The 27620-nt window shown below is 49.4% G+C and overlaps 1 protein-coding gene across 7 annotated transcripts in view; it reads left to right on the top strand.

The window, feature by feature from the left end:
* ZNF618 (zinc finger protein 618) overlaps positions 1-27620 on the top strand; it is a 179283-nt gene that overhangs the window by 131160 nt on the left and 20503 nt on the right. For 2 of the 7 annotated variants that reach the window (XM_027616618.2, XM_027616616.2), the window contains 6 exons: positions 1728-1817; positions 2734-2769; positions 2862-2939; positions 9960-10049; positions 20588-20827; positions 24655-24738. In XM_027616618.2, the coding sequence (XP_027472419.1) occupies positions 1728-1817; positions 2734-2769; positions 2862-2939; positions 9960-10049; positions 20588-20827; positions 24655-24738 (618 nt within the window). Of the gene's footprint in view, positions 1-1727; positions 1818-2733; positions 2770-2861; positions 2940-9359; positions 9420-9959; positions 10050-20587; positions 20828-24654; positions 24739-26745; positions 26791-27620 lie in introns of all 7 variants that reach the window. The other 5 variants (XM_027616615.2, XM_027616617.2, XM_027616620.2 and 2 more) reach the window with 5 other exon arrangements.

Below are 27620 nucleotides of genomic sequence, written 5' to 3'. Positions count from 1 at the left end.
AGGGGGCAGTGAAGAGAAGCTGAATCCCAAGGTAGGGTCAGCACTTGCTGAGTTGACAGTCTGCGTGCGGCAGAGTGGAACCAGGTCCTTCCTCCTCCACACCCTCCCACCTCCCCCCACTGCTGCCTGGCTGTTTCAGGGGTGGGCTCGGAGGTGGCAGGGCCTGGTCCCCAGACCCTCAGAAGGACTGGGTGTGCTGACGCTGTGTGCGCCTCGCTTGGGGACCAGTTAATCTCTGTGGCCCTGGGGACTTTGAGAGCCTGCAGGTGCAGTGGAAGAGATGGGGGGCAGAGGCAAGGAGAAGGCTGATGTCCTCTGTGCCCCTAAGTTGAGCTAAGCAGGGACCAGAAGCCTTCCCGTAGAATTGCCTGGCAACCTTGGGATGGAGGGAGGGAGTCTCATCAAATCCTGTGTTTGAGTGCTGGGGAGCAGAAGAAGGGCCGGAGGCCTGGTGCCTCAGTCAGGAGTGGAAGGTGGCTTATGCAGTCCGAGAAGGGCCATGTGCCCTGACTTAGCTATGGCATGGAGTTAAGTGAGTATTTGAATCTTGGCTCTTCCTCGCCCCACTGTGCAGCCTTGAGCAAGCCATTCAGTCTCCCTGTGCGGGGCCTCATCAGGAAGATGGGCCATCCCTAGATCTGCCCAAGGAATACGCACGGGAGGTCCCTGCTAGTGCGTGGTGAGAACAGTGTCCTGAGTGGGTCCAGCCTCAGAATTTGGATAGACCTAGGGATCATCCAAACTCTGGCCCTAAATTCATTACCTCTTGCTGTGTAACACATATCCTCAAAACTGAGTGACTTAAACGAACGTTGGTTATCTTGGTTTGCGTGGTCAGACCTTGGGTGTGACTTCCCTGGGTCCTTTGGCTGTGGGGCTCCTGGGGCAGGGGAGGTGTGGGCCAAGGCTGTGATTTCCTCTTAAGGCTCAGCCAGGGAAGGAGCTGCTTCAACACTCACGCGGCTGTTAGCAGGCTGGGTCCTTCCCAAGCTGTGGGACTGAGGGCCTCACTTCCCCACTGGCTGTTCACCAGAGGCTGCCATATGGCTCTCTCTCCGGGGCACCTCGTAAGAGCGAGGCGGTGTGAGCGAGACGAAAGTCACGGTCTTTTGTAACCTAACCTCAGAAATGACATCCCATCACTTTATCACATTCCCTTCATTAGAAGCAAGTCCCTAGGTCCCGCTCAGGCTCAAAGCAAAGGGATGACATCGGGTCTGAGTGTCAGGAGGCCAGGGTCATTGGGAAGCTGCCTATCACAGGCCCTCCTCGCTGTGGGGCTGGGGACAGGTCCCTTCTGATCCTCCGTCTACACGTGTGTTCAGTGGGTTACAACTTCCTGCCTTGGTCACAAGGACCAACGGAGGAAAGGCAGATAAAGTGCCCGGCCTGGCCCCTTGCGCATGCAGCGCCAGGAAATAGTAGGTGCAGTGACAGTTACTCTCTTGTAACCTCAAGAAGGGGGTGGGGTGGGGCGGGCCCATGGGAGCTCGGCTCACCCAGAGTGGGATTGGGGTTTGGTTTGAACATTGCTTCAAGGCTCTCGTATCTCCTTGTGTGGAGAACCCCTAACACTCCCGGGACGGACTGTCCACGGGTCACTGGTTGGGGCCGGGGTGGCCTAGTCCCATGTTGGCTTCTAAGGCAGATGAGCTGGCCCCCCAAAAAATCCCCAGCCCGAGGGTCCAAAGTCCTGGTAACTGCCTGTGTCTTTCCATCCCCCACAGACAATTTCAGGTACACGTGTGACATCTGTGGGAAAAAGTATAAGTACTACAGCTGTTTCCAGGAGCACCGGGACCTGCACGCTGTGGATGGTGAGTCGGGCCCCTCGCTCTGTGAAGAGGAGCGCCCCCACCCCCACCCCTGGCACCCGGGCTGCTCATCTGGCTCCCCTCTCCAGCCCCCAATTGTCCCCTCTCCCCTCCCACCCAGAGGAAGGGCAGGCAGCAGTCAAGGCCATGAGGGGAGCGACCGACCCTTGAGGATTCTGGGAAAGAGAAGGTCCCCGTCATACTCCATATCTTCTTCTGGTGAGGGTAGCCCAAGTGAAATTGCCATTTTTGTAGGTCAGAATCCGTCAAATTTCAGCAATTTCATATCGATGCATGCATTTTACAATTTCATACATGCTCTGATGAAATTAAACCAGTTTTTTAAAATGAATGATGATATTTTAGCATCTTAGGTTATAGAGTTAGAAATTAGAACCATAAATTTAGGTAATTTATTTTTAGACTCTCAAGCCTAGAAATAGGGTCTTGGGCCTGGAAAGGATGGAGGGGGCTCCCTCTCCAGCTCTGCACCCCGGCCCATCGCAAGCTGTGACAGCCAGGCCCTGCCTCCCATTGCCACTGGCTTGTCCTTCTTCTCATCACCTCTTTTTCTCCTACCTGGTCTCTTCCTCTTTTTCTCCTGTTCTGGCCACTCGAGGGTGGCTGCAGTGATCCCACAGACAGGATCCAGAAACAGGCCGGGCAGATAGCATCTGCCCTCCTCCGGGTTGGGCCCTAGCCCATGGGGAGGTTGAGGAATGGAGGCACGGGCTGCGTCCTCGTTGGGATGTGCCCTCCTGTGGCCCCTGGTTTTCTGGGGCGTCCACACTGGCCACGGCAGCTCTCCTGGGTCCCAGAGAGGCTGGGAGCATTGGGCAGAGGCAGCTGTGGGCAGGGACTAACAGGGCTCCTGTTTGCTTCTTTCCTTCTGCGGCTGCTGCCTCCCACCCGGGCGCAGTGTTTAGTGTGGAAGGGGCCCCCGAGAATCGGGCAGGTAAGTCCTTGGTGACTGCCCACCTCCCTGTCCCCACCTGGGCTCCCAAGACCTGGTCACCAGGGCGCTAAGGGCTGTGTGTTCTCCCACAGACCCCTTCGACCAAGGTGTTGTGGCCACTGACGAGGTGAAGGAGGAACCCCCGGAACCATTCCAGAAAATCGGGCCAAGTATGCGGGCCTCTCTCTGGGGGTGGGCAGGGTGGGGAGACAGCTGGGGGCCGGCTGAGGGGGGGTGGGGTGAGTCTTGCCATTGGAAGGGGGTGACCTCACTCATTCCACAACAGTGCTACCGGCCAGTGATCGCTGGCTTCCTTATACCTCACTTTGCCCACCTGTCAGATGGGCCAGTCTTAGGACTTCAGCTTTTGAGGAGCAGCAGAACAGCCCAGGGTCAAGGTGAGGGCAGTGAGTGTAGCACATGCTTGGTGCCCTGGTGGTCTGTTAGCCGTCCTGAGCCTCGGCTCCTCACCTGTCAATAGGACTACATTTCCCCGAAGGTTTGTTGGGGGATTAAATGAGATCGTGAATGTAAATCACCTATTAGCACAGTGCCTGGTACATAATAGGTGCTCGGAAAATAACCCTTGTTGTCGTCATCCGCAGATGAAGGGGGGTTCATTGGCAAATGAAGCCATCCAAGGGAGGCACTTGGACATTCTGTCCTTGTTCCATGAAACCCCTGAGGGCAGGTGCCACACCTGCTGCCTGCCTGTTCTCAGCACACTTGTGTGGAGCGTGGGGAGGACACAGTGTGTGGAGCCGTTGTGGCCCTGCCTTTGGGTACTTGGCACAGGAAGGGGACAGTAGGTCAGTGTGCAGATAGATAGAGCATGCCCTGCAGCACAGGGAGCCATGGGGGCCGGGGAAGCACCTGACCAGCCCTGGGAAGCGGGGAGGCTTCTGCTTTGGGGGCCAGGGTGGGGAATGAGCTCTTGCATCACGGGGTGAAGGCAGGAGAGCAGCTCTTGTTCTAGGGAATTGAAAGGCCAGTCAATTTCTGAGCTCGGGTCTTAGAGAGCCTTGAATGCCAGAGGAAGGCTTCTAGACTTCCTTCTGAGGGAAATGAGCTAGAGAGTTTCCCAAGTGGGGAAGGGACTTGATCAGATTCACATTTTAGGAAGAACATTTTGGCTGTTTCTAGAAGAATGGATTGGGTGGAGTCGGCCAGTGAGAGGTGTCTGGTCCAGCCCTTCAGGAATTGGCATTCCTCCTCCTCTTGCTTACCACTCATTAAAAAAGACCTTTGTTGACTCTGCCTCATTACAATAAGGATTTCAGGTAGCTTGCCAAAATAAACACGCAAACATTGAATGCATGAGGACATCTTAGGGCAGGAAAAACAGTGAAGCTGGAGGTGCTCCTCACAGGGCGGAGCTTGGCCCTGACCTTCAGAATGTGTTGACTGGGTCATTGCTTTCTTTGAACTCTTAAGCACGTAGGAGACTGGGGTTGGAATGGTAACTGTGAAGCGGTTAGTGCAGTGCTTGTCATGAGTTTACTATGCGGATGTGTCCAGTTTTCTCTCTCTGGAAGAAAATAAGGAAGCCCTCAGCGCTAAAACGGGTAGAAGTTAAACTGGCGAAACCCACCTGTGAGTGAGCCCTGTTCTGTGATGGACGATTATAGACAGATACAGGACAGGGACAGCGGGATCTGTGACCTGCCATCTCAGAACTGCCGGTCTGCTGCCCCCGGGTTAGCCCTGCCCTTCCATCCGTGGCATCGTAATTATGAAAATAGAATTGGAATCAGGCCCGGGTTTGAATGCTGACATCACCAATTGACTAGTTACTTAGCCCTTCTTAGTGTCCTTTGACTCATCTGGAAGTTGGGGACGAGAACATCTCTCTGTTCTGTAAGGCCGCTGGCGGATACGTGCAGGAAGGGACTGGCCCAGCCCCTGGCTTGTATTCAGGGCATAACAAATGAGTGATGTTGTCAAGAAATGGCCAAGACTAGGAGCTTTAGAGCATCCCATCTATGAAACTCCCGCTCTACACTTCATACCTGCGTGACGTCCTACACGCTTTATGATCTCCCTAATCCACGGTTTCCTTAACTCAAGAATGGGCTGATAACAACAAGAAAACTCACTACAGAACCAGATGGAACTTGTTCCGTATACCAGTAACTGAGTTGGACAGACGACCAGTGCTAGGATCTGGGAGGAATTGTCACACATCATACACAGTTGGGAATTGCACTGAGAAAACGGAACTGGGTTTGGCTCCCTGCATGCTCCCAGCTTGACATTTTGAAACTGAGATTGCTAGACTAGTGTGAGCATCTCCTGTTACCGCTCAGGAGCTGCCTCATGAGATAAGAATGCTGCATCTTGGGTTTCAAGCAGGCCAAGGTCACAGAACCCTAAAAATGACAAGCTGTAGAGTAAGAGGAGTCATGAGAGGCACAGAGCCCCACAAAGGGACTTTGGCCACAGGTAGAGCTTTGTGGGTCCCGGAAAGGGAAAACCCCAGAAGCAGCGCATGCTGGGAAGTACACCATCCATATCCACATCACCTGAGCAAATTGGGGAGTTAGGTACCTAGGGAGGAGGAAGCTGAGCCATGACAGCAGAAGAATCCTTCTAGAAGGAGACAGTTGGTCACAGGGGACCTGCGTGTCAGCCTGCTCTCCAGCTGCAGATCTGAGAATTACTACCGTGATAGTCGTCTGCCATGATAATTTACTGTCATGATAATGGGGGGCTCAAGAACAGTTCACTCATGTCTACTGAAAACAGTAAGTCTGGATCATCTATAGTTTACTCGATTTTTATATGTGGCTAAGGATGAGTAACTTGAAAAACTTTTAAATTAAAAGAAAAAAAACCCAAAGTATGAAACTGTAAAAATTCCACCTAACAAGACAGAAATTAGGAGACCTGGAGGAAAAGCATACCTCTAAAAATGACCTACTACAAAATCTAGAAGAAAATTCTGTTTGACAGCCACAACTGAATCTAAGAAAATATGACTTCTCTTAGTCTGCTTGGACTGTCATAACAAACTGCCAGACTGGATGGCTTAAACAGCTTTATTTTCTCACAGTTCTGGAGGCTGGAAGTCCAAGGTCAAAGTGCCAGCCTCATCAGGTTCTGGTGAGAACCTTCTTCCTGACTTGGGGATGGCCACCTTCCGTCTGTGCCCCTCACGTGGTGGGAAACTGATGCAAGCAAGCTCCCCGGTGCCTCTTCTTATATAAGGGCACTAATCCAGTCATGAGGCCCTACCCTCATGACCTCATCTCAACCCAGTTACCTACCACAGGCCCCATGTCCAAACACCATCACATGGGGAGGTGGGGCATCAACAGTTGACTTTGGGGGTGGGGTGGGGGCCACGGTTCAGTCCGTAGCATGACCCCTCTGAGAGAGGAGCCTGAAGTTGTCCAATGACAGAGCAGCAGCATAAAATGAAGAGGCAGAGAAAGGAGTGAGGTGAAGGACTGCAGAGAAACAGAAAATAGAATTAAAACCTACATTGTGTGTAGTAAAGAGCAGAGTTGATCTGCAGAAGTGGAGTTAATTATGGGGAGGAGAAACCTGAACAGATCAAGAGAACAAGGGGAAAACAAGCTAACTATGGAGCCTGGGGAGCCGGTTCCAGATAGTTGTACCAGTGGGACGGAAGCAATGCTCCAAAGATATAATAGGAGATTTGCTAAAGGCCGACCCATGTATGCTGATTTAAGGGCTCACCGTATGTCAGGGGGTGACAGATGATTGGGCTATAATCTACCTCAGTATAGAGAGACCCATAACTCAGTAGACTTTTGTGACTTTTTAAAACTGTAAATATAAAGGAAAAAACATGCAGGCATCTAGGCATAAGAAAAGCCAGTTATTAACAGATGAATCCAAGGGGACTTGCCTCAGACTTCTGCACAGTACTCAGTGCCAAAAGATAATGGAATATGTTTTGAAGGGAAACATAGGTTACTTCCTGAGAATTAGATATCTAGACAGATTGTAATTTATGAGTAAAGGGAAAAGTGAGGGCTTGAAAGCACACTATTTTCCCCATGTACCCGTCTTCAAAAAATTCATAAAAAGCACTCCAGTTGTGAGGAATGAATTCATAGCACAGGAGGACTTGCGGTCAGTGTTAAAACCAGATAAACTAGAAATAAGTTTAAAATGTGAATATGATTACAAAATTGAATGCAAAAGACAAAGATCATTCTACAGTATTAAAAATGATTTGTAAGAACATGAGAAGGAGTAGGTGAAGGATACGGTAGAGTAGATTAAACCAGTCCTTCCGATAGTGTGGGCCCTAGACCAGCAGCAGCACCATTTCCCGGAAGCTTATCAGACAAGTAAATTCTTAGGCTTCACCCCAGAGCCATGGAATCGGAATCTCTGGGGCGGAGCCGGGCAATCTGTGTTGTAACCGCCCTTCTAGATGATTCTTAAACCTGCTAAAGTTTGAGAAGCACGGAGTTAAGCTACCATTCTCCATGGTAATAGACTTGAAAATGTCATTTTCTGCTTAACTGTAACAGACAGATGTATCTTACATGCTGTGTAAGACAGACAAAGGAAAATATTGGAAAATAATGGAATATTGGAGAATAATGGAGAGGCAGAGAAAAGATTTCATGCATCAAACAACAGAAAACGAAGGAAACAAACCAGAAAGGGTAGAACATGAAGAACATAAAGGAATCAAAACACAGAACAAGTAAAACCAAGTCAATTATAGCAATAAAAGCAAATGGCATAATCTCTTTTATTAGAAGACAAAGGTTCTCCAGTTAATTTGAAATAATGGTTTATTAGAGACATACCTTGTAATTCCTCATCTTATATACTCTTTCTCGGGGAGCTCCCTCTTGCTTCCTTAACTGATTGAATTCCCTATTGGGATTTTCATAGCACTGTAAATGTCTCCTTTAAGAACACCCATTGTGGTTGCAGTTTTTAAGTTTGTGTGATTATTTGATTTTTCTGTTTCCTTTTCCAGACTGTAAGCTCTTTGAAGGCAGGAACCATGATTGCTTTTGCTCAGCATTTTGTGGTGGCATTTGCCGAAGTATCTTTTTAATGAATTTTCCCAAGAAAATTTAGGGAAATGTTTTTAGGCACATGCAAACAAGGAGAAAGGCTCTTACAAATGATCAAGAATTAGTAACTAATGTCAGACGAACTAATACAACAGTGTAATTAAATATCTGAGCAGTGGTTCTTCAAGTTTCCTGTGTGTCAGATTTTTCTAGGGGGCCTGTTGAAACACAGATTTCCTGGATCCTGGTCCTAGAACTTTTCTTTCAGCGTGTCTTGGAGAAGTCTTGAGAATTTGCATTTCTGACCGATTGTCAGATGACGCTAATGCTGCTGGTCCAGGGACCACACCTTTTAGAAGCACTGTGTTAGAAAATAATGTCATGTTCTGAAGGCTGCAATTAACAGGGATGATTTTGATCTCATGAGCCTTATTTATATGCATCAGACAACATTGCATCTAAATATACAAAATAAATTTGGAAGTACGACACAGTGGAAGGATTGATCACAACATTCAGTCTTTGATAGAACAGGTAGACAAATGGGATCAAATAGGGTTTGAATAATACAAATACAGTTGCTCTAACAACTTTGAAGCCTATGAACAGCAAATAGATCTTTTCCAGTGTTAGTGAATCAGTTATAAAAGTTATGAAAAAGTTTTAAGTCCATACTGAGAAAAACCATACACAGAATTAAAAAAAAATTGAGAAAAAATACTTGTAACATATAAACAAAATTGTTGATGTCCTTATGGAGTTCTTGGCAGTTAAAAAAAGGTAAATATATCTATGGAAACATTGTGAACACAAATGGGAACGTCACAGAAGAAACACTGTGGTTAAACGTGAAAAATAGTCAGTTTCCTTAGAACGCAGACAGATGGAACTTGAAAGCAGCAGTGCAGTGTGGTTCCCCCTATGAGGCAAATCTTTCTGATTGGGATGAAAATTGACCCAACCTTTTGATATGTAGTTGGTGCTATGGTTATCAAAAGCCTTAAAAATGCATACCCTTAATTTATCCTGAGGAAATAACGAGCAACAATTATGCACAAATCTTTATTTTGCAGTGATATGAAAAATAATGAGCAAATGGGCAAACATTTCTACAGGGATGTGGATCACAGCTTTTTTTTTTTTTTTTTTTTTTTTGGTAAGGGAAAAATTTTGAAACAATCCACACGTCCCCTGGTGTAGGAGACTGGCTCAGCAGATTTCAGAGTCCAGGGGGAACCATGCAGCCAATAAATGCAGTATGGATCGATGTTTATTGACTAAGCAAGATGTCCACAAAGTATTGTCGATTGAATACACCAGGTTACAAAGAGGATATGGATCAGGGCTGGCTAATTCAAGGCCCGCCGGAGCCAGACAGATGACGTCAGGGGAGAGAAGCCCGATCCGGAAGAGATGGGAGGGGAGGGGAGGGGTGGGGCCTGGGGTGGATGGCAAGGTTGCACGGTCCCCCCTCCAAGGGGTAGCTGCTACTCTTTGTTTGGGGGTGACAGATGATTGAAATTTCTCTTACTCTTTAAATTTTGTATTTGTATTTATCAGTATTTTATAATTTTCCCCCAGTGAACAATATTACATCAGAAATTTTTAAGAAGAAAGAAGTTAGGCAGTGCCAAAAGAGAGGTAAAGATAAAGTCTGGTGGGACCCAAGAGGAAGATGTGACCCCCTCCTGCTGGGGGGTGGGGGTGCTTGGGGTGGGGAAGGTCTTGGAGATGAGGGGACCCAAGTGTGGCCATTGCAGAAGGCAGGGCTCGCAAAGGGGCTGAGCGAGATCTTGGCACTGGGGGGGTCAGCTCAGGTCACCACACATTTCCTGAACACCAGGGCCTGGGGGTGGAGTGTTGGAGAAACCACGTGTGCCAGGTACTGTTCTAAGCACTTGACATATAAATTTAATCCTCGCAGCAATCCTAGAAGGTGGTCCTATTATTACCCCCGTTTACAGATAGGAAAACTGAGGCACAGAGAGGTTAAGAGATTTGCCCAAGGTCACACAGCTGGACATGGAGGAGCTGGGATTTGAACCCAGGTGGTCTGACTCCAGTGAGCTCCTGATTGTACTTGGTCCCAGGATGAGGGGGGAGTCGGAGGGGAGGGAGCATGCTGTCTGCTTCTGGACGGGAGTCAGGCGCCCATTCCCACCCTTTCCTCTCCTTGGACAGAAACTGGCAATTACACCTGTGAATTCTGCGGAAAGCAGTACAAGTACTACACACCCTACCAGGAGCACGTGGCCTTACACGCCCCCATCAGTGAGTACCTTCTCTGGTTGGGGGCTGGGGGAGTCGGGGGAGGGGTGGGCCAGCCCTAGGGCTGAGGCTTTGCCAGGGGAGGGTGAACGCAAAGGTGAGCTTGGCCCCGGGCAATCTCCAGGTGTCCAGGTCTGACCTGGGCCACCTTACTGTGGAAGCTGGAATAGCTGGGAAGGCCCCATCCTTCAGCCAGGAAAGCCTGAGTCGCCATCGGTAGACTCAGGGTGGGCAGCGATCATCCACGTCCTTCAGTGGTCCTGTCCTCACCTCTAAGCACCTCTGAATCATGTGGTTCCTGAGAGCCAGCGCCACGTGATGCAGCTAAGCCATGGCCAGCTAGACAAGACAGCTGCCTCTTTGTCCTTGGTGGTGGAAGGGGTGGAAAGCTAGAAGGGGCACTAAGCCAAGACTCAGAAGCCCTGGGTTTTAATCAGCTGGGTCGCAGGGTTGCGTGACCTTGGGCAGGTCCCATCCTGTCTCTGGCCCTCAATCTCTCCCTTCTCCCTTGGCCTGGAAGAAAAAAGTTCTGAGGGCCCCTCCTGTGGGACATCCCAGCCTTCCATTCTCCTGAAACTACTGATTTCACAGCTTCCCTCCTGTGTGTCAGAGGGGGCTCCATCCTTAGATCCCCAGGTATGTGGGCAAGGAGGGTATGAGAGATTTAGGCTAGATCAAACAGAGGATTGGTTTGCCGAGGCTGAAACAGCCCCTCTAGTGGCCTTCGGATCTGGAGATTCGTACGCCAATGGGTTCTGTGTGGAATTAGGGGCTGGACTTGACCACTTCAGGTGGTACCCAGGGCCCGGGCTTGAGGACCCTGGGTCTGATGAGAGTATTTAGAACCTACACTGACTGCAGAAGTCCTTACAAATGGAGTCGTATAATGCTCTTTTTGCATCTGGATGCTTTCACTTGGCAAAATGTCTTTAAGGACTCATACATGTCGTATATATCAGTTCATTCTTTTTGACTGCTGAGCAGTATTCCATTTTATGAAAATACCACATTTGGTTTAGCCTTTTGTTGTTCATTTTGGTTGTTTCCTGTTTTAGGCTCTTACGAATGAAGCTGCTATGAAAGTGTTTGTAGGAGGCTTGTTGAGGGCATATGTGTTTCTCTCAGATAAACACCAGGGAGTAAAATTGCTAGATCATAGGGGAGAGTGTTTAACTTTGTAAGAACTTACAAACCATTTTCCAAAATGGCTGTAGCATCTTGCACTCCCTCTAGCCACGTATGGGAGTTCTGCTTGCTCCACATTCTTGCCAACATTTGGAGGTGATGGGCTCTTTAATTCTAGCTATTCCCGTGAGTGTGTAGTGGTCATTGTGGTGTTAATTTGTATTTTCTTGATGACCAGTGACATTGAGCACTTTTTCATCTGCATATGGGCCATTTGTATACTTTACTCTGCAGATTGTCTAAAGTCTTTAGCCCATTTTGTGGTTGGGGTGTTGGTCTTTGTATTATTAAGTTGTAAGAGCTCTCTCTATATATTCTAGATCCAGGTCTTATATACTGTGAATATTTGCTCCTTGTCTTCAGCATGCCGTCTGATTTTCATACAGTATCTTTTGATAAATGGTTTTTATTTTGACAGAGTCTAATTTATCAATTTTTTTCGATGGTTAGTACTGTCTGGGTCCTACCCAGAATATCTTAGCTACCTCAAGATTGTGAAGATACTCTCCTTAATTATCTTTTAGAAGCTTTATAATTTTAGGGGCACCTGGGTGGCTCATTCGTTAAGCATCTGCCTTTGGCTCAGGTCATGATCCCAGGGTGCTGGGATCGAGCCCCGCGCGGGGCTGTCTGCTCAGCCTGCTTCTCCCTCTCCCACTCCCCCTGCTTGTGTTCCCTCTCTTGCTGTGTCTCTCTCTGTCAAATAAATAAATAAAATCTTAAGAAAAAAACAAAAAAAGCTTTATAATTTTAGCCTTTGGATTTAGGTCTGTGATCTTTTCAAGTTAACTTCGTGAATGGTGAGAGGTAGGAGTTGAGATTCATTTTTTCCCATATGGAGATTCTGGTTGTTCCATCATTTGTTAAAAGAGTTGTCCTTTCCCCATTGCATTGCATTGCATTGCAACCTTTGTTGAAAATCAGTTGCATGCGTAAGTATATATGAGTTTATTTCTGTTTTGTCACTCTGTCTATGTTTATGCCAATATGGTCTTATTTACTGGAGTTTTATAGTAAATCTTAAATTCAGGTACTCTTGGTTTTTCCACTTTGTCCTTTTAGTAGGATATTTGTCAATTTTAGGAACTTTGCTTTCCCGTATAAATGTGAGGGGAATTTCTAATTTCCAGTTTCTAAAAAAAATCCAACTGGGGTTCTGTTTAGGATTACCCTGAATCTATAGACCAGTTTAGAGAGAATAGACATCATAATAATACGGGGTATTCCAATCCATGAATATGGTATATCTCTCCAAGTAAGGTCTTTTTTTCTCAGCAATAGTTTATATTTTTCAGAGTAGAAGTCTTACACATATTTCATGAAATTATCTGAGTACTTTGTTTTTTGCTACTATGATTTTTAGTTGTCCGATTACTTGTTGCTATTACATAAAAACACAATTTTTGTGTATTGATTTTTGTGTCCTGAAATTTTGCTACGTTCACTAATAGTGAACTAGTCCTAATAGCTTTTTTGTCAGTTTCTTAGGATTTTCCTTGTACATACTGATTTCATCTACCAATAAAGATAGCTCTACTTCTTTCTTTCTAGTCTGTATTCTTCTTCTTATTTTTTTCATCTCACTATACTAGGACCCTCCAGTATATTGTTGAATAGAAGAATTGAGTATTTCTGCCGTTTTCCTAATCATAGGGTTCAGTTTTTCACCATGAACAGTGATCATTTTCATCAGTTAGTATTATATTTGCTGAAGTAGGTTTTTATAAATGCCATTTATCAGTTGAGGAGGTTACCTTTTATTTCTAGTTTACTGAAATTTTCTGTCATAAATCACTGTTTTATCTTTTTTCTTCCATCTATTGAGATGATTCTAGGATTCTTTTATTCTGGTAATATGGTATATTACATGGATTGATTTGTTGTTGTCTTTTTTTTTTTTTTTTTTTAAGATTTTATTTATTTATTTGACAGAGCACAGCCAGGGGGAGCAGCAGGCAAAGGCTGAGGGAGAATCAGGCTCCCTGCCAAGCAAGGGAGGACCCTGGGATCATGACCTGAGCCAAAGGCAGACGCTTAACCGACTGAGCCACCCAGGCGCCCTTTTTGTCATTGTTCTTAAATAAATCACCATGCCTATACTTTATTAAAACACATTAAAACTATCAGAGAGTCCCAACTATGAAATGAACTGAAGAAACTTACAATGTTAGGATGTTTCCTCTTTGCCTAGTGAGTGACTTCCTCTATGAAACTTCTTTTTCTTGGAAAGGTATGTAAATTACTTTAAGACCTAGGGTAGTTTGTAGAGTTATTTGCTTTCAAGAACATACTTTCTGATCATTTCTATCTAAAATTCCCCAGAATTTTACCTGGTTTTTAGATTTTATTTATTTATTTGACAGAGAGAGAGAGAGACAGCAAGAGAGGGAACACCAGCAGGGGGAGTGGGAGAGGGAGAAGCAGGCTTCCCACAGAGCAGGGAGCCCGATGTGGGGCTCGATCCCAGAACCCTGGGATCATGACCTGAGCCGAAGGCAGATGCTTAACGACTGAGCCACCCAGGCGCCCCTTTACATAGTTTTTAATATCACTCCCAAAACTGACTTCTTAAGGCTAGGGAACTACAGTCCTAGAACTAGCCGTGCCCCATGAATATCAATGGTTTGTTGATGGTGGTCATAATCAAGAAGATAAATATTTCTGGTGAGGTTTTTTTTAAACAGTATTGAGGCATCCTGTAGTACAATAAAGTGCCTGTTGTATGCACTCATGAAATCATCACTGCAATTAAGATACCAAACACACCCATCACTGAAGTTTTTTTGTGTTCTTTTATAATCCCTTACTCACCACTTGCCCCTCCCCAGGCAAACACTGATGTGCTTTCTGTTACTGTAGATAAGTTTACATGTTCTAGAATATTGCATATATAGCATCTTACAGCATATACCTTTTTTGTGTGTTTGTGGGGGTCTGGCTTCTTTTACTCACCATGATTGTTTTAAGATTCATCCATGGTTGCATGTATCAGTAGTTCATTCCCTTTAATTGATGAGTATTTCATTGTGTAGATACACATACCACAGTTTGCTTTATTCACTTGTGGACGGACATTTGGGTTGTTTCTAGTTCGGGGCTAATACAAATAAAGTTGCTCTGAACATTTGTGTACTTGTATGGGCAGTTGGTTTCATTAATCTTGAGTAAACACCTAGGAGTGGAATAGCTGGATCATACGATAGGTGTACGTGTAACTTTTAAAGAAACAACTGTTTTTCAGAGGGGTTATGCCATTTTGCATTCCAACCAGTAGCGTACTTTTCTTTTTTGTAATGTAAGTTGGGTATCAGGGTAAAACTGGCCTCTTAGAAATGAGTTGGGAGGAGTATTCCCTGAGTGTAGTGTCAATTAAGTGAAGTTGGTTAATAATGGTTTTCAAATCTCTATACCTTTTCAGGCTTTAAAAAAAAAAAAAGTGCTTGTTCTATCAAGTACTAAGAGGCAGGCATTAAAATCTACAACTCTAATTGTGGATATGCCTTTTCTCCCTTTAGTTCTGTCAGTTTTTGCTTCATGTACTTTGAAACTTTGCTTTTAGGTGCACACACTTAGGATCGTTAGGTCTTGATGACCCTTTTAAAATTGTTTGATACTTTTATCTTTTCATTTCTTAATTTCTTTATTTAACAGGTAATAATTGTGGTCCTGAAATTTACTTTACCTGATATCAATAGAGCTGCTACAGCTTTCTTAGGATTAGTATTTACATGGTATATTTCTTTTAATCTTTCTGTGTCTTTCTATTTGAAGTGTGTGCATGTAGTTGGTTCTCTTTTCTCTAGTCTGGTAATCCCTGCCTTTTAAATGAAGTGTTTCGTCCATTTACATTTAGTATTATTTATTGATACGGTTGAATTTTTTATTTCATATTTTTTGTATTTTGTATATTTTGTCTTGTTTTTCCTGTTTGGCCCATCTCGTTCATTTTTTCTTCTTTTCTTGCCTTCTTTAATATTGAGAACTTAAAAAAAAATTTCCTTCATTAGTTTTCTAGCTAATATCTCTTTTTCTTTAGTAGTTACTTTGTGGTTTATAATGTATATCTTTTATGTATTACGATCTACCACAAATTTAATTCATAACGTCACTAAGAACCTTATAACAGTGCACCTCCATTTTCTACTTTCCTGTCCTTTGTGCTACTCTTATCATATGTCTGTGCGTACCTAAGTTATAAACCCAACAATTATTCTTTTTGCTTTAAACAGTCAGTTATTTGTTAACTAAGAAATGAGAAAAATGCCTTTTTATTTTCTAACATATTTACCACTTCCTGTACTTTTATTTCCTTTGTATGAATCTGCATTCCATCTATTATTTTCTCTCATTCCTTGAAGAACTTCCTTTAACGCTTACTTATATTGTAGTTCAGTTGGTGAAAGAATCTCTGAACTGAATATGTCTTTATTTCACCTGTCCTTTTGATGGATATTTTCTCTGGATATTAAATTCTAAGTTGAGAAATTTTTCTTTCAGCATTTTAAAAATGTCATTCTTTTATCTTCTGGTTTATGTTGTTTCTGATGAGAAGTCAGAGATTATTCTGATTGTTCTTCTTTATTCAATGTGTCTTTTTTGTCTGGGTGATTTTAAATATATCTCTGTGTTACTGTTTTTTTAGCAGTTTGATTTTGGTGTATAGTTTTCTTTGTGTTTATTCTGTTTGGGGTTCATTGAGTTCCTTGGTTCAGTGGGTTTATATTTTTCATCAGATTTGGAAAATTTCAGCCAGTATTTCTGCAAATATTCTTATTACCCAATCTTCCTTCTGTTGAGACTTTACATATGTGTTAAACCATTTGGTGATGAAGCTCCATTTAGTTTATCAGCCCCGTTTTCCCTTTGAGCTTCAATTTGGATAGTTTCTGGTACCGCGTCTTTAAGTTTGCTGTTCTTTTCTTCTCTAGTATGCAATCTGTTTTATTAGAAAAATCCATCAAGTGAATTTTTTTTTCAGCTACCCTATTTTTCATCTCTGTAATTTCCATTTGGTTCCCTTTTATAGCGTTTCTTTTTTCATTGTGTTCATATTATCCTTTACATCTTTGAGCATATCTGTGAAAGCTGTTTTAAGGTCCTTGTCAGCAGATTCCGTCATCCCTGTCATTTCTGTATGTTACTGTTGACTGATATTTTTCTCTTGATTATTAGTCACATTTTCTTGCTTCACCTCACAAGTAATTTTTTTATTCTGTGCTGCACATTGCAGTGTTTTGTTGAGCATCTGAATTTTATCTTCCTTTGAAAAGTGTTGGATTTTGTTATGGCAGGCAGTTACTTTACTTACAGATCGGCTTCATACCTCAAAGGTTTGTTTCTAAACTGTTAGGGTGGGTCTCCAGTTGTTCTTATTCTGGCGTTAGAGTAATCCTTCTAAGGCCTGGCCTTTCTGGGTCCCAAACTAAACGCTCGAGGTGTTCAACGAGGTCTGTCTTCTGTGGCAGATGGGAACTCAGACATCTCATCTTGGGAGACTTCTCGGTTCGCAGCCCCCAGCAGCGGTTACCTGCCAGACTTTTCAGAGGTTCCTTTTGTACAATCAGTTTGGCATCCAGCCAAATACTTTAAGGGGGTCCCTCTGCACATTCCTGGAGTTCTGTTTTTTTTTTTTTTCCTTCAAAATTCCCCTCTCTTCGTTATTCTGCCCTGCCAATTCTAACCACCTCAGAAGCCTTGAACTCTGACCATTGTCTCCTCCATTCAGCCAGACTGCAGTGCCTTCTTTGGGTTCCACCCCCCGTGCCGTGGTCCAGAAGGTGTCCAGGCAGAGACTGGAGTGATCTCACATCAGGTCTTCCCTTGTGAATCACAGCCCTGCGCTGCCTCCTGTTCAAGGTCTGAAAACTGTTGTTTCGTGTATTTTGTCCAGCTTCACAGTTGAATCTGGGGGAGGGCTTACTCCTACACCGGGGACTCCATGATGGCCAGAGGAGTAAGGTCTCCAGTTCTCTTCCTAAGATGAAATTCCATGAGGAGGCATTCCCAAATGAGACTCTTTGCGCCACAGCTCCCGCGCATTCCCACCCCCAGCCTTTGCGCACGCTCTTCCCATTTGCCTCGAATGCATCTTCACCGTCCTCCGCCTAGTGAAGGTTTCAGGGAGCCCCCCCTGGTCTCTGTACGCTCTCGGTAACCCCATGGTTACTCTTCTCAAATCCTTACATTCTCTGAATTTTTTTTTTTTGCTCTTGTTGAATATTCAGCTTTACAGACAGGAGAGACCTCAGTACTCTTCTTATTTTAAAGTATCTCTTAGATGTAAACATCTCATGTGTGTTCTTTATAAGGGCAGTCAGCCAGTCAGTCTGAAGCTCGCTCTTCTTTTCCTGGTGAGAACTTGGGTAGGAATTCCAGCCTGATAACATTACATGTGAGAAGGTACACAGATGGAGCAGACTGTTGAGTCTGGGAAGTTCATCCTGCTCCGTCCCTATCTGCTCTGTGACCCTGGAGTGGTTCCTGTACCTCTCTGAGCTCTGAGTACCCCTCTGCCTTAGATAGACCTCTGGGGCTGATGGGAGGGTGACACAGGAGATAGCTTCTCATGTCTCCTCTCCGACATCCTGTCTTTGCTGTGTGCTCTGCTTAAGTGGTTCTGAGTTTTGCTTCTCTGGCCATTCACGCGTTGATTCTCTGATTCCACAACACCTCTTGAGCACTTCTGTGTGTCAGGGAATGTGCCAGGTCCTGAGTGCGTGATTGGGCCTAGCTGGCAGAGTCTGCCCTCACAGAGCATTCAGGCTATTGGGGAAGAGAGATCCCAGTCAAAAGATAACACCATGTATCAGTATGGGTGGTGATCAGTTCTTGGAAGGGGCGAGGGGAGGGGACGGAAAGACTGAAAGACACATGACCAGGTGAGGTGTCAGGGAGGGGTACCAGAGGAAGCGATGCTTAAGTGGAGGTGTGTCGGACCAGCACGAGTTACCCAGGCAAAAACTGGAGGGAAGATCATTCCAGCAGAAGAAATAACATGTGCAAAGGCCAGGCCACAAGGCTTGGAAGAGAGAGAGGGTATTAGACAATGGGAAAGGCAAGAGACGAGCCAGTCCCAGGCCAGGTTCCTAAAGATTTCTTATATCATGTGCTTCCTGGGTGTCCCTGAGCTCCCTGCCACAGGGGAGGAGGGGGCCGGGGTTTTGACATCAGGAATTGTAGACCTTGGGAAGAACTGATCCGGAGGGTCTTCTAGAAACCATCCTTCAGGGCAGAGACTGGGGCTTAGGAATGAAAGCCACGTGCTCAGTGTATTGCTCAGAAATTCTCTGTCCCTTGTGCCCAGGTTCCTGGGACGTGTGGGTTGAGGCCAAAGGAGACCACGTGTCCTTGTGCAGAGGCCCCCTCCGGTAGCTGACAAGCTTGACTCCTGTCTTATCCTGACACGGACTTTTGTGTGGCCCTTAAACTGACTAAACGTTCTGGCCCTCAGTTTCCTTATCCGTCAAAAATACCAGTAATAGCTGCTTCCATGTGAAGAGCCATGTACCCTGGGGTCTTGTGTGTTCTTGGGTTCTCACAGAATCCCCGTGAGAGGCTGGTCGCACCATTTTTCTTGGTGAACAAAAGGGGCGTGGGTGGGGGGAGCTGAGGTTAAGAGAGGGAAGTTAATAAGAGGCTACGACCACAGAGACCGAAGGGGAGGGACCTGGCATCCAGAGGTGGGTCCATCTTGCTCCACACTCGGTCCCCAAACTGTGCCTTAGGGAGGTAGTGGGGAGCTCAGAGATAGAACTCTGGACACATACCATGGACTTTGATGTGTACGTTGTTCTTTGTCTAAAAACATTTGGAAATTGTGAGACAAGCCACCCTTTTGATTGGCCTCCAGGGACCTCCAAGGTACTTGGCTCCAAAAGGGAGAGAGAGAGAGATAGGGAACATAGGGCTGTGTCCTCCCCCAGCCAAACCTCTCTGTCTGATTAAGAAAGCCAGGATCCAGAGAATGGGAGTTGAAACATGAGGGCCACCCATATCCTCTGCGGATGGCAGCCTTGGGGACTCCTCCTGGGGCTGGGGTGGGGCGGGTGAGGGCTTGCTTAAGGGGGCTGTGACGGGAGCGTGCCCTAGCTCGTGGCGTCTGGCCACCACTGTGAATGGAGGAGGGGGTACCCTCCAAGAGGACAGGAGGGCAGCCGAGTCCTCTGAGCTCATCTCAGTGTCTCAGGCTGGTGAACAAAGCACCGAAGAGTGTGTTCTCCTATGTGACCTTGGGCAAAGCCCTGCTTCCCACTTCTCTAGGCCTGGGCTTCTTCCTTGGTGCCAGGAATGGCCCGAGGTGGAGGGTCAGGAAGTGCCTTTTTATTTTTTGGCCCTGAAAGCAGTGGGTGGAGTGTCTGATGCTGAGGATGGACACTGTCCTGGGACTAGGGTATAGTGAGGCCCCTCTTCCACCCCCAGAGGCAGGGGGGCAGCAGCACCGAAGGGGCCCCTTCCCATGCTGCCTGGTCCCCTTCTTGCCTTCGGGGGGAGAGTTACAGTTGAGCCAGAAGACCACTGCCCCCCCCCCGCCCGTTCTTTGTTGAACGCGGGAGTGTGGCCAGGTTCAGGGGTTGGCTCCCACTATTGGTTTAGGGCCCCGGGCGGCATGAAGGAGCTGGACTGCTGCCCGCCCGGGACCGCCAGACGTGAAGACCACCTTGGGGTCAGCCCCTAGTTCTCAGCAACTCCAGCTTCTGCAGAGGATTCAGGGGAACGAGGCAGGGGGTCTGGGAAATGGTGACCCAGACTTCCCCAGACACCACCGGGAACTGCTGCACTGACTTTGGTGCAAGCAGCGTGTAGACTTTAAGTGCTGTCCCCAAGAGCGGCAAGTCCATCAGTGCCCCTTCCCCTAAAACCCCGGGGCTACATGGAGCCCCTCTGCTTTTCCCCACCACCACCAGTCAACCCTGGCATGTCCCTGTCTCTCTGCTTTCTGTCATTACTTTTGAGCCAGCCTGCCTTGGAAGGAAAAGAGACTTCAGAGCCAATGTTCTAGAAAATGCTCTTGGGCCTGGGTTGACAATTCAGGTGCCCCAAGCACAGGTCATAGGCTGCATTCTTAGACACCAAGAGCCTGGGCTGGTTGAGGGTTATGGGTGATCCTCCCAGTGAGCTGGTCAGTGGCGTCTGGGAAACTCTTGAGTGTTGGTTGACGATCAGGCTTCCCTCGAGGAGAAGCTGGGGAAGGTTCTAGAATCCTGGACTTTCTTAGGCTCTGAGTGAGAGCGAGAGCCTTTGCTCTCTAAGGACCGAGAAGGGGTTTTGACCATTGAGCATGGGGTTCTGTGGCCCAAGAGACCACTCACTCGGCCTGCTGCGAGGGCCCACGGGGACTGAGAGCGTGACCCTCTCAGGTACTGCCCCCGGGTGGGAGCCACCGGACGATCCAGACACGGGCTCTGAGTGTTCGCATCCGGAGGTCTCCCCGTCTCCACGCTTCGTGGCAGCGAAGACCCAGACGAACCAGTCGGGGAAAAAGGCTCCGGCCTCCGTGGTCCGATGCGCCACCCTCTTACACCGCACCCCTCCAGCCACCCAAACCCAGACGTTCCGCACTCCAAACTCGGGATCTCCAGCAAGCAAGGCGACCGCAGGTACCGATGGCCTATGTTATGCTCACACTTCACCACTCCTCACCCCGCCCCCACCTGCCACCGCTGTGCCTGGGGTCTGTTCCCTCGCAAGAGCGAGTGGAGGTCCCGTAGCTCTCTGGGACACATCTGGGTGCCTCTCACTGTGCTTTTAGCTGGCTCTCACCGTGGCGAGCCACATAGCCTCTCTGAGCCTGGGTTTTCTTACCGTAAATCAGAGGGTTTGTGCTTGATGGTTTGCAAACTTTTTTTTTTTTTAAGCAGGAGAGTATTTTTTTCCCAAGTCATAGCCTAAGGAATTAAAAAAATTTTTTTTAATTAACTGCCAACATTTGAGCATCAGGAGATTTTGTGTAAGACGTTTGATTTCTTGCTGACGTTGAAAAATCAGCTCTGGCAGTGGTGGACCCACTTTCCTGGAAGGTAGCAATTGGCTTGGGGCTGAGCCACGGCGGCCCCCTTGAATAGAACACATACTGCCCGGTATTCCGTGGTCCTCACCACTCCCTCCTGCCTCCCCAACACAGTGGCCACGTGGCAGGTGTCATGTCTCATTGTGATCACGCTGTTGTCTGTCTTGCATCCAGTCCCGTTCATCCGTTTACATCACCTGCCTGGACCTTCTTGGCATGAGTTTGCATCCCCCGTCTTCCTGAAAAACCAAATCTAAAAACACATGTCTAGGAAGAGCTGCTCCCCGTGAAGCAGAGCTCTGTTCTCTTAGCCTCCCCCTGCCTGGTACTACCTGTGAAGCCCCTCTCCTAGCCCAGCAGGAAAGTGGTGGACGCCAGCTCCAGTGTGTTCTGAGTTTGTGCAGGAAGGGGCTGTGGCTGCAGGAGGGTGTCAGGCCGTGAAAGGTACTCAGCAGCCCCACGCCCCGGAAAACTGATGAGACACACCCTACGACACCCCCGATGCTGAGTAGCGGTTGTCAGGAATCCTCATTCATATCTGGGTGGACTGAGCCTTGGGCTGCCTGCCGCCGGGGTGTGGGGTAAAGAAAGAGTCATGACGTTGTCCTTGGACCGTGGGCCTTTCCTTGCCCTCAGGAGGCCCAAAGCGAATTAGAGAAATACATAAGCGATCAAACTCAGACCTGAGACCTGAGTTAAGTGAACTAGTAGATTGGACCAACCACATAGCCATGAGATGGTTGTGCCTACCTTTACTCTGTGGTTCAGGAGGCTAATTTGGGGCAAAGATTTGGTTCTCTTTTTTTTTTTCTTCCTAAGTCTTTTATTTATTTATTTGAGAGAGAGAGAGAGAGAGAGAGAAACCACACGAGAGGGGAGAGGGTCAGAGGGAGAAGCAGGCTCCCCACTGAGCCGGGAGCCCGATGCGGGACTCGATCCCAGGACTCCGGGATCATGACCTGAGCCGAAGGCAGAGAGGCTTAACCAACGGAGCCACCCAGACGCCCCAGAGATTTGGTTCTTAAAAATGTCTGAGGATAAGTTTATTGTGCTTAGGTCTTCCAAAAGATGAGTAAGTGGTCAGTCTTGAAGGTAATGATTTTTCAGGTACCGTGCTGAGAAAAGCCAACAGCTGTTGTATTTTTGCAACAGTAGTCATAAATTGGTTGGAGACAGACTGGTCATCGTGGGCTCTTTGATGGTGGATATTAGCTCAACTAAATAAGGGGATCCTGGCTTTCACATCTTGCTTTTACTCTTGACCTTGTGGCTGTGTGTGGTCTGTGGTGGCCCTTGGGCCTCCGCGCATCTAGGGAGCTGTGCTGTTGACGTGCCTCTGACTGCCGCCATGTGCCCTGGATGGCTTATGGGGCTCACAGGGCAGAGGAGAGCAGGGGGTGAGCAGGGCCCTGCCTGTCAGAGCCGGAAGTTGTCCTTGCCCCCATCCCGCTAGCAGGCCGTGCTCCGTGGGTACGACCCTGCCTGCACACGGCACCCCCCCCGCCCCCCGCTTGGTTTTCGGCCCGAGGTGCTAATGCCCGGAGAGCTGTTCCGAATGTGCACCGTCAGCTGAGCAGTAGGAGACTAATGGTAGGGGTCTGTAAGCTCCATGCTGTGTACTGAGATGTTGGTTAGGCTGCATGGAACACCTCCACAGACGGGTAAGCATTGAAGGAATGCACAGGGATTAAGATGGAGAAAGCAATCATTTCCCTACCCCAGACCTTTTTCAAGAGACTGCATCTGCCCCAGGAACGAACTCTCCTTACTTTGCCATCCGACGGGTTAGGAGTACACTCAGCTCTGGAACTGGGCAACCGCACTTTCCTGTCTTTTCGCCTGTAGAGTGGGGATGACAGTGCGGATCTCAGAGCTCTGTCGGGAGGACTGGGGGCGACCATGGGTGTAAGGTGTGTGGACCATGCCTGGCGCATAGTAGGTGCTCTGTAAATGAGAGCCCACCCCCCCACCCCCCAACCTAGATGAAGACTTGAGGGGCTCTCTGTAAATTGGCAAAGAGAGCCCCTCAGCTCTTCGTGAGGTGGGCTCTGTGGTTGCCCCTGTGTAGCTGTCAGCCCAGGCGTTTTATAGACACATTTTGAAGAGCAGGTCTTGCGATGTTATCAACAGCCTCGGCGTCGGGAGGTGTCATTGGGGTCGGGAGCCTGGGCTTGGAGCAGGGCCTGTAGGAGCCACCTGTGGCTTCTTTCCCCGTTACCCCATCCTCGTTCGGAACACTGGCCCCCACGGTCTGAGCACTTGCCCTTCTGACGTAGGGTGGGCTGGGTGACAGTGGCATTTCCCAAAGTGGGTTCCGGGCAATCACCAATTTTGAGGGATACTAAAGAATTTTTAAAATGGGCTTCGGTGGCTAAATATATTTGGGAAGGCTGGGTCACAAGCGAAATGGGTCTCTTTTGGGTTGAGCTTCTCAGAGCCTTTGATGTCCTTGTGCGAGTTGTCTGCCCTTACAAGGGACTGGGTCAGCTGCTCATCCCCACTGGACTTGCTCTCAGAAGGCTTTATCTACTGGAGTGGCCCACAGGCCCATTGTGCCAAGAGCCTTCAAGTGCCGATACTCTGTCTCAGAACCTTCTGCAGGTGGGGGTGGGGGTCGGAACTAAACCGGTCAGTTTCCTCCTGGTCGGACCCCATCTCTTCGCTCCAGGGTTTCTAGACAGCGCCAGGAAGGTGCCACCTCCAGGTGGAGATGCCCCAGAATCCCTTAAGGAGCCAGTCCCTTCCCCCCGGATGAACTCTGAGCAGGCTTTAGCTGGTCTTTGGGCTCCCAGGGTGTGGGGCTGCCCCGGCTCTGCCTGTCACACTGTCTCTCCCAGGATGCCCTCCCTGCCACCCAGGGACCACTTGCTTGTGGCACTGGAATCTGCTGTCTGGTCCTCCTGTTCTGCCAGAGCCACCAGCAGGAAACAGTCTGTCAATCTCCCACCACCTTGGTGGGTCCTGTGGCGGCAGATTCTGGCCAAGGAAGTAGTGGGTGGCAGGTCCAAATGACTTTGTGTCACAAATGTGGCTCCTCAGGAGCCAAAGATGGGAGACCCAGGCCCATTTGCCATCCGCCCACTCAGCTGGATTTCATCTGGGCATTCAGGTCACACATGCATGCCCCCGTGCCTGGCCCTCCACCCACGCTGAGCACTGTGCGGGGGGGTCTCTTGGGGCCCTGACAAGGTATCAGGCAAGTCAGGTGAGCCCGAGGAGCTGGGGGTCTGGTTTGGGGTCCTAGAGCCCTTCGCAGTGCAGGTTGCCCAGCATAAAGCCCTGGATGCTACCAGCCCCTGGACGGGGCACTTCCGGGGTACCCTGGCCTCAGAGTCCACTGTGGCATGCCCTTCCCCTGGGCCCTCATAGTGCTAACCAGTCACCAGTGTTTTCTTGCTCTCTCCTGTCGCCACCCAGCAGAAAGCGCTTTCAGTCGGAGAGTAGAAGGCAAAGCACAAAACCACTTTGAGGAGACAAATAGCAGTTCCCAAAACTCCAGCGGTGAGTGTGCCCTGTGACAACCATCCTGTGCTGTGGCCTCCATGCACTCCTTCCCGTGGTAGCGGCAGGTGCTCTGGGCTGGGCTCTTCATGATACATGATGGTGTTCCTGGGAGGACACAGCGGGCAGGGAATTAGGGAGGGGGCCAGGGCCAGGCAGAAATGGGAAGGGTGTTTTCTTCCAGGGACCTGTGTCTGGGCCTCAGGGGCATCTCAGGGACCGCTGCTCTTGTCTCTTCCCAGTCCCCGTGGAGAGAGGAACTCGAAGTCCCCATAGCCTGCAGCATTGACTCAGATGGCCCTCGGGGGGCGGGGGTCATGGAGGGGGAGTAAGAGAGCTCGTGCTAGGTGTTTAGAGTAAACGTTGCAGCCAGTTTCTTTCCAGGACAGGCAAACGGGGTGCAGTAGAGAGAACTGTAGCGTAAGAGCCAGAGACCCCGAGCTCTGGCCCCACTTTGGATCAGAGTCCGTCCAAAGGTCCTCTTCGGGTTGGCCACGGTGACTGGTGGTGTTTTGGCGCCCCCTGGCGGCTGTCCTAGCGCACCTTGAAGCCGGGCCGCCAAAGGCCCCTCTCCCCGGTCGGACCTCAGCTGGGCCCTGGGGGCCTGTCTGAAAGAGGCCCAGCAAGCCGGTCTGCACAGTGGCAACCAGGGCAGGATGGGAAGAAGTTCTGAATACTTGGGTTACGGTAAGGTATGGTACCTCCTCGCTTTCTTGTGAGCTGCAGCTGAGCTCAGCAGATGAGGTGCTGGCCGCCGCCGCACAGACAGGGGTCCGTCAGTCAGGGTCCTCATGACACAGCCAGGAGCACGGACTCGGATGTGGAGGCTTCTGCCCAGTACACTGAGCTCCGGCTTTGGTCCCTAGCCGAAGCGTGAGCCCCGGCTGCAGCGCCCGTGCTGGTGGCTGGGGCCAGCCTCGCGTTCTCCTGCGCGGGGAAGCGGGGCTCCCGCACATGTCCCTGTGACGGTGGGCAGTCAGTGAGGCCCGTGGAGGTGACACACTCTGGTGTGGGCTGTCATGATGGCGACGGCGGTTTTAAGGAAACCAAGTGATAACGTGGAGTGCCCCGAGGGGAAGCGAGTGAGGTGTGCTGGGGGTGGGGGGGGAGGGATGTCAGCGTAGCCCTGGAAACCGTAGAGAGCGTGCGGCTTTTCCAAGCGGCTCACCCTTTTGAGAAATGTAACCCAGTCTCCCCGAGGCGGTGCTAAGAGCGATGGGGTGACTTGCCCGAGGCCACACAGGAGGCAGTCGAGCCAGGACTGGGACCACCCCCTCCCGGGGAGCCTTCGTCTCAGCAGCCAGGCCGTGTCTCCCCCGCCGCCTCTGGGTCCTGCAGAGCTGCCCCTCGGACTGGGGGACTGGGGAGGACGGTGTGAAGTGCTGGCAGCCACCATTTATTGAGCGCTTACTGCGTGCCTGGCCTGTGTTCAGAGCTGTACGTGTCTCACCTGTTTTTCATCCTCACCACAGCCCCGGGGCGGGGGCGGGCTGTCAGTGTTATCGTTAGCCCCATTTTCTGGACGAGGAAACAGGCCCGGGAGCGGTCGGTCATGGCCCCAGGTCCCCAGGTCCCCAGCCTGTAAGGGATGGGGCCAGGACCCTGGGCCCGGTCCCTCTGGTCCTCCCCTGCTGCCTTCTGCCTTTGAAGCTCACCTGACAACGCCAGCGAGCAGAACCCCTCCCCGAGGCTGCTCTGGTGTCCGGCGCCAGGATCTAGAAGCAGCCCCCAGCTCCCTCTCCTGAAGCAGCAGCCACACATGGACATTTCCTCATTAGAGCTCTGTGGGCTCACTCTCTGAGAGTTGAGGGTGTCCTGGAGGCATGGCCCTGGCTGACCTTGCCCTGCCTGGTGCTCTGGCACCAGCCCAGAATGTGAGCCTGGCTCTCAGATCCTCCTCCTCCTCGAGCCCCGATGGCTCACTGCTTCCTGAGGATGGAAGTAATGACAATCATCTCAGAACACCAGATCGGGAAGAGACTTAGCTAAACTGTTTCTCTTTTGCAGAAACTGCAAGTCCCCTGATTTCCAATCCTTTCCCTCTCCTACAGAGTAAGTGACGGTCCCATGGGGGGCTGGAGAGGGCAAGGCAGGGCAGGGAGTGAACTCAGCCGGCCACCTGCTCAGGACCTCCCCAGGGCGCCTGCCCTTGGGCGCCCCCCCCCCCCGCCCCCACCCCAGGCAGTCCTGGCAGCCAGCCGAGGCAGGAGGAGGGCCTGGCCCCAGGTGGGAGGGGGAGTCCGGACGGGGGACGAGGCAGAGCCTTGCCCACAGGCGGCCTGCCTCCGCCCTCCCCGGCCCTGGCAGGAACCCAGGCCTTCCCATTGCTACTCGCGGGGGCAGCCTCGGGACACACCTCCTCCAAGCGCATCTCAGCTGCCCTCTGCGTCTCTTCGTTACTCCTCTTTGGCCCCCTTCTTTGCTCTTGCTTCCCCTTTTCCCCGTGCCGGGCACTGGCTTGAGTGCTGGGGACACAGAGGTGGAAGGTCCACCTGCGCACGTGGCCCCGTCCCGCCCGCTCTGTCTTCCCTGTCCTCACCTGTCCTCACCTGTCCTGTGTCCTCTCGCCTTTCTACGGCCTTCTCTACTTCCTGCCCTCCTCTCTAGCTTATTGCCCGCTCCCTTACCGTCCCCTGTGCTCTTCACCTGGTCTTCGTTTCGTTCATACACTCATGTAGCTGTTTCCTCGGCGCGGATGTCTGCGGAGCATGTGGGCCCTGCCCCAGGAGAGCACCTGTTCCGTCAGTGTTGCCCCCCTCCCCTCCCCAGTGCCCAGAACAGTGCCTGGCACACAGTAAGCACTCAATAAATGTCTGCTTGATTGAATTAGACGGCCTCTTTATCTGCAGGTCTTCCTCCCTCCCCCCAAGCTTCTCCCTCAG

The sequence above is a fragment of the Zalophus californianus genome, chromosome 13, assembly GCF_009762305.2.
Source record: "Zalophus californianus isolate mZalCal1 chromosome 13, mZalCal1.pri.v2, whole genome shotgun sequence".
Classification (NCBI taxonomy): domain Eukaryota; kingdom Metazoa; phylum Chordata; class Mammalia; order Carnivora; family Otariidae; genus Zalophus; species Zalophus californianus.
This window is presented reverse-complemented; position numbering and strand designations above follow the sequence as displayed.